The sequence below is a fragment of the Equus przewalskii genome, chromosome 26 (assembly GCF_037783145.1).
Source record: "Equus przewalskii isolate Varuska chromosome 26, EquPr2, whole genome shotgun sequence".
Taxonomy (NCBI): domain Eukaryota; kingdom Metazoa; phylum Chordata; class Mammalia; order Perissodactyla; family Equidae; genus Equus; species Equus przewalskii.
Window position 1 is genome coordinate 15739046 of NC_091856.1, and position 12601 is coordinate 15751646.

At 38.2% G+C, this 12601-nt stretch overlaps 1 protein-coding gene across 3 annotated transcripts in view; it reads left to right on the plus strand.

Annotated features, from left to right (window-relative positions):
• MUSK (muscle associated receptor tyrosine kinase) overlaps positions 1-12601 on the plus strand; it is a 97632-nt gene that overhangs the window by 33747 nt on the left and 51284 nt on the right. For 2 of the 3 annotated variants that reach the window (XM_008513555.2, XM_008513559.2), the window contains exon 6: positions 9495-9619. In XM_008513555.2, the coding sequence (XP_008511777.1) occupies positions 9495-9619 (125 nt within the window). Of the gene's footprint in view, positions 1-1779; positions 1810-9494; positions 9620-12601 lie in introns of all 3 variants that reach the window. The other variant, XM_070594993.1, reaches the window with a different exon arrangement.

The following is a 12601-nucleotide window of genomic DNA, read 5'->3' on the forward strand; positions in this document are numbered from 1 at the left end:
GAGAGAAGAAAATGATGAATGAGTAAGACTCTCAGAACTTACTGAGGCCCTTCAACTGTAGTGGAATAAGATTTGGGAGATACAGCAGCCCGGGAATAAAGACACTTCACATCCCCCTAAGAGTCCCAAGCTCATCACAGCCACTCATAAATGAATATATGCCTGAGGAAAAATAAATCGGATGTTTTTTCCCCAAGCATAATTGTGCTGAGGAACTAGAAAGATATGCCCAGCCCAAAGGCATCCAAATGCAATTTTTCAGTCCTAATCTGGCCCAACTATGGACCTTCATTTATTTGTTTCTTCTGATTAACATCTGTGTTACAGAGAATCTCTGGAGTTTCAAGTGCGACCTGTTTCAATGAAAACAGCTCCTATTTATCCAATACCTATGCTTTGTCAGGCACATTAGAGATGTTGTAAAGGACGATTTCTTCGTTTAGAGGCACATTTGACAGACAATCTCTACATCTCCTTTAACCTCAAATGTATTCAATTTAGAAGTTTTAAGTAGTCTTTGACTTTGATACTTAAAAAATATTTTTAAAGAGCATGTACCGCTGACTTGGTTAGTAGAGGTAGGGAAAATTCAGACAGAGTAAAGTCTACATTGGAAATGATAAGTTCACTGAAATTTAAGAGGATTGGGTGCTAAATGTAAAAATGAGGCTTTCTCACCATGGTACTAGAATAGAAGATGATGTCTGAAAACTGGAGTGGTATTTCCGGCCCTGCACCTGCTGCAAATCTCTGAGTCTCAGATTCCTTGCCTGGAAAATGGGCTGAATAAAATCAATTATATACAATCATAGGCATACAGTGAGGGGTAAAAGAGAGAATGTACAATATGTATGAAAATATGCATAATCTGTGAAAAACTATGAAAATGTATCCTTATCGTTAAAAGTAGTTAACAAGAGTCTTGCTATTTTATGCTATAAACAAATATTGCAGTTACTCATCACTAATTCAAAGAAAGGTCTAAATTGACATAAACAAGTAAAACTTCGGGAAAGAAAAATAGAGCTCCATGTGGGATCTACACCTGCTATGGTTACGTGAAACATTACGGAACAGTTGACTTAGTGTTGTCTCTTTTCTAAGATGTTTTAAAATTTGTAGATTCCCAATTCTGTATACCTAATTTAGACATTTTCACATTTTTCTCTGTAGTTTGCTTTCCTAGTAGTTTTGTAGAAGATAATGATTTGCTCCTCTCTGCTCTCTGAGCAGCCTCTAGGAGTTGATACAGAGAAAAGAATCTCTGTTGGTGGTAGGCTCTGTTCTACAGAAACCCCCTAATCCTCTGTTTACCACAACATGAGTCTATTGCCATAGAAATGATAGCTGAGATCCCAGATTCAACATCACTGACTTCACAGCAAGGCCTCCTAAGAGGAGAAGCCAAACTAACAAAGGGAAATAGAATTTATCAGAATAGTAGGCAGTCTGTTGCCTCGAAAGAAAGGACGATTGTCAACATTAAAATAAAAATGCATGAATGAGCTATGTTGTTGGGTATGATGCAGTTTATTTTCTGTGTAGTACTGTCTGACTAAAAGTAAGACCTTGAAATTTTATGTCGTTTAATAGTTTGCTTTTAAAAGGTCAGCAGTTTCCCTTGACTGCATTTGTTTCTTATTGAAATGAGAAACAAACAGATTCTAATTAATCTTGTTGCACAACTGGTGTTTCTGTGGTCGAAGAGTTCCCTTCTCATGACATGTTGTTCTTGTTTGTGTGTTTATTATGTTTGTTTTGTCTTGTTTCTATTAATAGAAGAAAGTGAACTTGAGCAAGATACTAAAGGTATTTCTTTTTCTTTCTGCACTGCTTCCTTTTAAATGTGTGGGTCTATTCAATTGCTTATTTTTGTTAACCTTATAAATGACTAAGTGCCATTATTTTGTTAAGAAATAAAAAAGGACGTGTGGGGAATATTAAGTCACAGCATTTAACAGTTATTAGATGGGCTGCTTTATTATATAAAAAGTATATTTTATAAACTTATTGACCATTTGCTTTTATTAAGAAAAGACTGAGTCAACAGAATTGTTTAGCCTTGCTATTCTAAACTCTGAAAATGCAAACAAAATGAAATGACATAATTCAGTATGAGAATATAAATCTCATACAGATTGGAATAGAAAGTTACCCTCTGACCGAAAGCTTTTTTCTGGGGGTAGGAGGAGGTACAATTTTTGGAGAAATGCAAAAAAGTCACAGGACCAGCTTAGGTTTTTATTGTTATTACTTCAAGAGGACAAGAAGTATTATGCAATTGCTCCAAACCAAACCAAATGAATCAAAATTAAGTTAAATTTAATTGCACACAGACATATATATTTAGTGGAAATGTTTAAAGGAAAGTGGCTGGAAATCAAATTTGTTTGGGAGAAACTCCACTGTGGGACAAGAATTTTCCTTCAAAGAAAGCAACTTTCATCCTGATTAAGACTCAAACTTTGTGCTGTTCTAAGCTAAACTTTGATATTTGGGGGTGAAATTCACAGGTTCTCATACAATACAGCCTGACTCTAGGAACAAACCTTAGGCTGGTAATTATTTGAAACAGCACTTCCTCATAGTATCTCAAATAAGGCATCTGAGATGTTTTCTTATTTCTAAATATCAGGCTGCTTATAACTAAATTTAGATAAAATCATTTCACCTGCTCCTGTGTGGTTTTCTTTTTTTTTTAGTTTTTGTTTGTTTTCAATTTACTCCTATCAGTTATTGCTGGTTTGAATCAAGTAACCTAAAAAACCTCTTTAGGGGAAGCTAGAAAATAATAAAGAAAGAAAAGAACAAAAGAAAATAAAATCCATGTGAGCACATTGTGTCCTCTGAAATAATTGCTCAGAAACAGAATTTATAAGGGACTTAAGTACTATATTCCTCTGGTCCTACTCTCTTACCAAGAAAAGAGAGCTAATTCATCTCAAGCCAAACTACTCATTAATTTCAGGACTTAATTTGGGCCCCCTGCCTGTTGTATTTTCCATTACACCACGAGTGCAATTTCAGAGTGAATAATGGCTCTATCTCCTTATTACAAATTCAAATTACCCCTTAAAATGACAATCAATACTAAAACTGATTATGTATCTGAAAGTGCTTTGGAAAATGGGGAGAGAAAGAGGAGAGAGGGAGAGAGGGAGAGACAGAGAAAGAGAGAGAGAGAGAATGAGAATATAATATGGTTATGTCATAAAGGACTTTGGAATCACTGGCTGCGTAAGCCCTATTTTGAATATACGATTCTTAACCTGCAGTTAGCACTATAAAGTTGCCCAAGAGAAATTAAAGCCCAAAACTCATGAATAGATCTTGTGAGAGAAAAACCAGGGATAAATAGATTGCCTGTGTCTATTTTCCATGGTGCAGATGAACAAGAACTTGCCTGCCCACAGGAAAGTGAGTGGAAAAGCGCTCACAGTGAATTGCAGAATGATGGATGAGACTATATACAGAAAGAGGACTTGGACAATTTTTTCATTAAAAATCCAAATCAAAACAGTTGTAAACATTTTCCAAATTACTGGGTAGTTTCATATCCCTTCAATTAAGCCACTTGTTTTTGTTAAAAAAAACCCCACTTTTATACTTTCTTTTATGCACATAATATACAAAATAGGGATATTCAAAATGCACATTTTATTTGATATGAAACGTATCACATTACTTTTTAAATTGATGACCTAGAATGTATTTTCAGTTTGTGGCTGCCACTAAAATAATGGAAGTTTATTATTAGGCTGGTGGTCTAGTGGTTAAGATTCCACCCTCTCACTGCTGTGATCTGAGCTCGTATCCCAGTCAGGGAACCACACCACCCGCCACCCAGCTGCTGGTTGTCATACTGTGGTGGCTGTGTGTTGCTGTGATGCTGAAAGCTGTGCCACCGGTATTTTGAATACCAGCAGGGTCACCCATGGTGGACAGGTCTCAGCAGAGCTTCCAGACTAGACAGACTAGGAAGAAGGACCTGGCCACTCACTTCTGAAAAAATTGGCCATGAAAACCCTTTGAATAGCAGCACAGCACTGTCTGATACAGTGCCGGGAGGTGAGAGGATGGTGCAAAAAGACCAGGCAGGGCTCCGCTCTGCTGTCTGTGGAGTCACTAGGAGTCAGAATCGACTCTACGGCACTAACAACAACAATTCTTGGACTATGTCCAAGTTTATTATTACAGGTGTGTTTTTATCCATGGAGGCTAAGCTGGCATTTATTTTTAATTGCAACTGGCTTTATTGTTTTCAATGTTTGGTAAATATGGTGGAATTTTTTTCACCACCCCTTCACCTTTCATGTTTGGAACTGGTAACAAATACAGATAGGTATAAAAATATTAGCTTTATTGCTGATAATGCTGGATGGAAAAACAAAGCTTTCTATTCCTTCATCAAAGAATTAGACTAACATCACATCTGTTTCCTCATCCTCCTCAGCCCCTCCCCACTCTTCCACCTTCAACCTGAGTTGTAGGATGGAGAAGCCCTGACCTGGGGTCTTACCTACTGCACATCAGTCCCATACTCATCTTGTTTGCAGGGTAGCTGGGAGAATGATGGCTCAGAAAGGGCTTAGATACTCATAACATATACAAATCTCTTTCTCCAGTCTCACCAATAAGAGGAGTTACTCATTAATTCATTTATTCCTTCAGCAAATATTTGTTGAGTTCCTACCATGTACCATGCAGTATTCTGGATCTATTTTTCTCTCGATCAATCTATCATTTGTCTGTCAATCTATCTATCAATCAGCCTGGGTTAATGAAGAAAGCAAGCTCTGCCCTTGTGATGCTTGCATTCCAGGGAGAGAGACGGCTAAAAACAAATCAATAGTTATGAGATGGTGATTAAGTGCAATGAAGAAACATAAATAAGGGTAAGAGGGATGGGTCGAGAAAGCATCAAGAGAAGGAGACACTGGAGTCGAAACCCAAAATACTTTTGCAAGCTTCTTTGAGGGAGGGAGTCAGGCAGGGAGGGTGGAAGCTATCTTTTCATACCGAAAAAGGGGGCAAGTTTCTATTTTATCTTTTGGCAAGAATGTGGAAGTGCAGGAGAACCCAGCTTCCCTTTAATTCTTGGCCTTTTTTTCTCTTAACTCACTAGACTTGACAATGAAACCTGTGGTCAGCTAAGGGTATGTGTGTCCTCTCGGAGGAGGAGACGGCAGTCTGTCAGCACAGTCTCACGTTCAAGAAGCCGCCATGAAGCAATGTCAATTATGCTCCTTTAAGACCCTTCTGTGCCCCGCTGGACCTTCCGGAAGGTTCTGATATGGGACAGAGCAGTATATTAATTAAATTCACTCTGAGCCACGTTGAATTCTAGAATGATAATTGACTCTATTTCATTTACCATCTCACATTATGCTTAACTGTATTGTGCAATAGAAATCAACAGAGGTTTTGCAACGAGCCCAAGTGATATTCCAAATAATGTAATATATCAGTCAAAAGAAAATAAAAAGCTATAAATTAGAACAAAATAAACCCTCCCTTATTACTAAATTTCCAGGAAGAATTTAAAGTCCCTAACTGAAAACTCTTGCCGTAACAAATCAAGGCAGAAAAAACCCCTAGATTTCATTCTTCTCCAATTTCTTATTCTTCTCGTCTTCAGCCAGAAGGCCCTCATTCAGGTTCAAGGACGTAGTCAGTGTTATCTTCAGCACCTGCTGTCTACACTTGTCCAGCACTCATAGGATTGAAATAATCCCACTCCCAATCTCTCAAGGATCCTGCTTTTTTCAGATTCTTGGAGGCACTGGAACCCACAAGATGACCACTACAGTAGTCTCACATTCAAAAAATTTAGGATACAACAGTGTAGCTCCAACCTCAACAAGAATTGTTTCAGCCAAACGATGAACACGGATTCAAATATGTTGTGCAATCTAGGTCTCCATTATTGTTGACAGAAAACGTTAGAAAAGAGGAGAATACCTGGGTGCACCGTCGCTAGGATGCCAGTCAGTCTGTGTCAGTTGTCAAGGGTCCACAAGCTGTGAACTTAGATTAAGTTGGGAGAAATCTCTTATCAGGTGTCAGATGGGGCACTGTTTTTGTCAAATGTACACTGCCTCCTAGCTGGTTTGTCTTCTTGAGAAATTTAGAATTTCCAATGGGGACAATCTCTGTCACCTAGTCTTGACTGACATTTCCTTTGGATCCATACAGCATATTTGCATCTGTTTATTTTCCATTTCACCTTTGAGTCTTGTTTTTCTGGAACTGCAGTAGAGGTGCGGCCTTCCTCACGTCTTTTAAGCAGGCATTTTTAGCTTTAACCACCAGGACTGTCTCCATAATTTGTGGGCCAGATACAAATGACAATCCAGGGCCCCTAGTTCAAAAATCACTAATAATTTCAAGACATGTACAGCAGGAAATTAAACCAAGCATGGGGCCCTGTGTGACTACACAGGTCACTCGCTCTTGGAGCTGACCCTGCTGACCACAAGGGTGACAGTCCCTCCTCTTGCTATGGAATTTTTTAGGCTGTAAATATTGCCTGCTAGGGAAAATTTTCCCTGAGTCCCACATTTTGTTTCGACTTGGAATCATCCCCCACAGAGTTCTGATCTAAAACGGTTGTGGAAATTTCTGAAACTCTTAGGGCTGATACCTCTGCCAGATGTTTCTCCTCAGAACCTTACCTTCCTTCAGGTTTCAGGTTTTCTAGTAACTTATGCTATTTCAATGGCAGAAGAAGTATGCGTCCCATTACATGTTTTTCTGGAGCTGGGGGATAGGCTCCACTATAATTTTCTTTTTCTATTTTAATGTTATTATAAAATTTCCAATCTTACAAAAAAGGTAGGTACAATAATATAGTAAATTTCCATGTTCCTGTTACCCAACAGCAACAATGATCAACAGTCTGCCATTTTGCTTCATTTATTCCGTTACCATTTTATTGCTGCTCTTTTATTTTAAAGCAAATCCCAGACATCAGTTCAATCAATCCATATGTACTTTAGTATAAGGACTTTTTTTAAACATAATCACATTATCATTTTCATCACCCCACCAACCCCCAATTATGCCATTTACTATATTCTTAATGCCATTCACTACTATCAGGATACTGCAATTTTTATCCAATTGTCTCAAATATATATTTTTACATCTGACATATTGAATAAGAAACCAAACATGATCTACACATTGCACTTGCGACTATGTCTCTTAAGTCTTTTTCAGTCTATAATATCTCCCCTTTTCTTTTTTTCCCCGATGCCATTTATTTGTTGAAGAAAACCAAATAATTTGTTCTGTTAAGTTGTCTATATTCTGGATTTGATTGAATTGCATCCCCATAGTGGTAACATGTTCTAACCCCTTATTTTTTATAGATTGGTAGTTAGACCCCAGGATTTACTTAAAATCAGGCTCAATTTTGTCTTTTAGGGGAAGAATCAGCTGCATTTGAAACATCTGATCCTTTTTCTTTTTCTTTTTCTTTTTCTTTCTGGTGAGGAAGATTAGCCCTGAGCTCATCTGTTGCCAATCTTCCTCTTTTTGCTTGAGGAAGACTGTTGCTGAGCTAACATCTGTGCCAGTCTTCCTCTATTTTTTGTGTGGGGGATGCCGCTATAGCACGGCTTGATGAGCAGTGTATTGGTCTGCGTCCAGGATCTGAACCTGCAGACCTCAGGCTGCCGAAGTGGAGGGTGCAAACGTAACCACTATGCCCCCAGGCTGGCCTCACTTTTTTTTTTAACCACTTGTTGCCTTGAAGATGGTGCCTTCTTTGCTTTTCCTTTCTCCTGGCCTTTGGGGTCAACATTTGTATTTCTAGCATGGTCTTCTAAATTCCATCAATTAAAGTCCTCAATATCAAAAGATAGAAAGTTGAATTAATCTGAATCTGCAAATCTGAAATTAGAATCTGCAAAAAGCACCCCAGTGTCAAACAAGTCATATCTCCCTTTATCTCCTTGAATTATCTGGTCCTTTCTAAGAGGTGTTCAACAATCAGGCCAACTTCTAACCCAGCTCTGAACTTGATCTATTAATGTCCTGTACATCTCCTGTCTAGTGTATACTCTCTGCCCTCTCCTCTCCTTCAGAATCCCAACTTCACAAAATTCAATTAACTAGAACAAAGCCTCAGAGCATTACGTTAATTGGGGTTTCATAGTTTAATATTATGTTCTGTGCTTAAGTCCTCGAAAACAAAAGGAAAGAGCATAAACTATTATATTTACAGTATAATGGGTGATTGAAAAGCTTCTATTACGGTTTTAAAGAACTGGATTTGAAGTCAGAGACTTGAGTTCAGGTTTCTTACCCATAGGTTTTATTACCTTGGGAAAGCAAGTTATTTTAACTGGGATTTGGTTTCTACATCTATAAAATAAGAGCGGGAATCGAGTTGATCTCTGAAGTCTATTCCAAGGTTAGTGATTCTGCAATTCTAAGTATCCTTCAATTTATTGTACAGTCTGAGCCTCAACCCCATTCTTTAAAATTTCTTCTCACTTCAAAAGAGCTTCCTGTTATCTAATTAGTGGGGATTCAGCCTCAGAAAGGAATAGAAAATACTCATTCTCCTGCCCACATTTTGCTTAAACTATTCCTTTTCCTTTTTTTTCCCTTCTTCTTCTCCCCAAAGCCCCCCAGTACATAGTTGTAGATTCCAGTTGTGGGTGCCTCTGGTTCTGCTATGTGGGACGACACCTCAGCATGGCCTGATGAGTGGTGCCATGTCTGCACCCAGGATCCAAATCAGTGAAACCCTGGGCTGCCAAGTGGAGCACACGAACTTAACCACTCGGCCACGGGGCTGGCCCCGTAAACTATTTCTTTTCTTTTTCACCCAATATGCTCATCTCATTCTCTGAAAAGTGTGACAGATTTTGTCTGTCCTCCCATTATGACAGTCAAAGGTGTACAGCATTAATTATTTCCTTCATTTAATTAAATACTATTACTTTGGTCAGGTATTCTTCTAGGTACTGAACAAAACAGGCAAGGTTTTTGGTTGCTGAGAACTCACAATCTACTGGGGGGAGAAAGACAACAGACAAATAAAAATACATAATTTCAGAAAGCAGTAAAGTATGTAAAGACAATAAAAGAGGATGATAAAAAAGTGAATGGGGGGAGGATTAGACTTCATGGTGGATGGTCAAGGAGGGCCTTTCTGAGAAAATGTCACTTAGACAGAGACTTGGATGACATAAGGAAACTGCCACATGAAGATCTGAGGGATGAGTGCTCTAGGCCAAGGGAAAGCACAGGCAAGCTCCTGAGTTGGGAACAAGAGTGGCATATCCTGGAGTGGTGAGAAACATAGGTGGTAGTATAAATGGCTTAGAAGCCAGGGCATGGCATTTGATATTCTCCTTAAGACAGAGGGAGCACAGAGGATCTTACACAGAAGAACATGATCTGATTTGCATTTTTGAAGACCACTCCAGCCTGATCATCCCCTACAGGAAAGTCACTCACCACTTCTGGTTTCCCAACAGTTTTTGCCAGAATCCTGCGGGCTCCTGAATCCCACAATGTCACCTTCGGCTCCTTTGTGACCCTGCGCTGTACAGCAACAGGCATCCCTGTCCCCACCATCACCTGGATTGAAAACGGAAATGCCGTGAGTGTCATCTGTATGGGGACTTGTCTGGGGAAGAGCCACTGGTGGTGACTATCAGGATAGACCACATATTTGTAGAGATACCTTGATCTCTGTCATTGGTCCCAACTGCACTTCCAGTTTTCAAAGTTTCCCAATATCTTCATCCCAGGGGTCACTGCCATAGAAATTGAACTCCATGGGTTTACTTCTTTTCTTGTATCATGGAGAACAGTAGAAAATCAAATTCTTTCTTTATGTCTTTGTGTAAAAGGGAAGTGGTAACAATTCCTTCTCACGCAAATAAAATAATTTTCATAAAACTCATCAGTTTAAGAATTAGTTCACTGCTGGAGTCTACTTTGATCAAAAGTAATCCAGAATTAGAACCCATGTCTGTCAGTTCAACATGCTTTTCTTCATTTTTAATACTGGTAATAATAAGTAATATACATTAATGATTACTATCAGCCAGGCCCTGTTCTAACCACTTTACATGGAAGTGTTCACTTATTCATTTTATAAATATGTATTGAGTATCTCTGGGCATCAGGCACTACTCTAGGTATTGTGGATACAGGAGCAAACAAAACAGGTAAAGTGCCCTGGCCTCAAAGAGCTTACATTATGATGGGAAAAGACAAGCAAAATAAAACAAATAGGAGAATATATATTCAAGGCAGATAGTGTCAGGTATGATGGATAAAAATAAAGCAGGAAAATGAGACCAAAAGTACAACCTCAGGAGAAAGATTCCATTTTCAATAGAGTGGTCAGGGAAACCTCATTAAGAAGAAGACATCTGAGCAAAGCTCTGAAGAAGCTGAAGGAGGAGGCTGTGTAGATAACCAGGGGAAGATAACTGGGCAAAGTCTCTGAGATAAGGGTGCACATGCTACGTCAGGAGAAGAGCAAGTAGGTCAGTGTGACTAGAGGTGAGAGAGCAAAAAGAAAGAGGTGAGGGGTGTGTATAGGGGTTGTGGATCATATTGGCTAACGTAGGTCAATGAAACAACTTTGGCTTTTATTCGAGTGCGATGAGATGCCATCGTAGGTCTGTTTCTATTGTCTACTTTCCCGCTGACTCTCATTCCTTGTGTTTTGTTTCCTGTGTGTCTAGTTATCTTTGATTACCTTCTGTTCATTGTTTTGAAAAAAAAAAATCTCAGGGATTAACTTGAGGTCTAGATGAAGGTACTCTTCTTCAGAGACAACTTTTGTTTGTTTCTGCCAGGGACCAGGGGCTACTACTAATCTTGGACCACCTGAAAGTAGGTTGAAGGTTCGAAGCTCCTTGGACATCCCAGATGATTATAACACAGTCTGCAATTCTTTATGTGGGTTATTTCTCTTGTAGTTCACACTGATATCTCCCTGATATCTAGTTAGTTTATTGTATCTCCTATCAAACTCCTCATTTTGCAGAACCTGAGCTTTGACTTCTGTCTCGTCACTGCTCAAGGCCAAGGAAAGTTAAAATTTTCTGGGGTTGGCAAATTATCTTAAGGGAAATAAAAGCTTCTTAGTCTGCTATAGCTGTTAAAAATATTTTTCCAGAATTTTTTTTCATTGTGAGAGTTGGTCTGAATCACCTAGTTTACCAATATCTGAAAGAGGAATCTATCATAGATTATTATCATAATTATATTTTATAGACTTTAACCACTTGTTTATGTTTGATTTGCACTCAGTTTCTAGTTTCTGATATTCCTTATGAGGTTAAGAATATTTATTTTTAATCTTAAGTGTTTTTAATATAAATATATTTTAAAGTTGATAAATGCCTGTCATCAGTTATTTCAACTTTTTGATGAACATGAAATTTTTCACTTTAAATTACAAAGTTTTCCTTGTGTTGAACCATTCTTTCATTATTTGAATACACGGTTATTTGTGTTTAATTGTGTTGTTTCCATTTGCTGTAATTTTATTTAGGATTGTTGCACCTATTTTTAAAAAAGAGGAATGGTCTATTTTTAGTGGACTACTATGATCAGGTTTTGTTAACAATATTACGCCAACCCTAGAGAGTCAATTGGCAAGTTTAAATATTTTCCTTTGATACAGAAATGCAAATCTCTCCTAAACTCATGGATGTTTCTTCTATTGTTATCTTGAATTATTGCTTCTCTCTCTTCTACATTGTTTCCGCTTAGATTTCTACTAAATTAATTTCTTTTAAAGCTACAATCTTTCTAATCTTTATTCTCTGAATATTTTTGTGGATGGACAAGAGGGAGTCCTACTTCTGGCAACTTTCTCTCAGGCTCTAATGCCTACTGTGAATGGCCACCACAAGAACTCACTAAAGAAAATCTCATTCACAAGCTCTGGCCCATGGTCAGATGCCTCAGCCTAGTGCTATGCATACATAATAGTTTACAAAGTTCTTCAACTACTTTACTGATTCTTTCAAAGTCTTACAGCTTTGCTATCTGAACTTTGGAATTTTCCATGACTTTATAGGGAAAATTTATCCATTCTCCTCTCAGTAAACTTTCAGTTTTCAGCCACTTTGTTGATATCAATTTTTCTGCCAATCCAGTCACATAGCTTTGTATCTTCCAGAAGTGGCTGAAAATTTCTGACCCTTTGTTGATGATACTCTTCCATCTTTCTATGGATTTATTTTTCCTATTTTTAGATTTTATTTATCCTTCAGGATTTCAGGTAGAAAAAAGAGAGTTAAACATATGGGCTAAGATTATTATTGTAATTCAGGTGTTGAACAGGCATGACTTGCCTGTAATACAACTTTATTTAACGCTTACTCTGTTCTTTTATGTTTATTCAGCAGAGCGAGTTCTTTTCCCACCATTGAGATCTGCCTCAAGCAGACTCGGCTGTTTTTCTGGTCACTTTTCAGTGATTTTAAATCACCAACATCATTCCAATTTAGTCACTTTAAGTGTCTATCCCTAAATAATCACCAGAGCCACTGACTATGTTCACAGATGAGAACCTTTACCTTTCTTCCTGTGTCCGGACTGTTGCAGGAGTGTG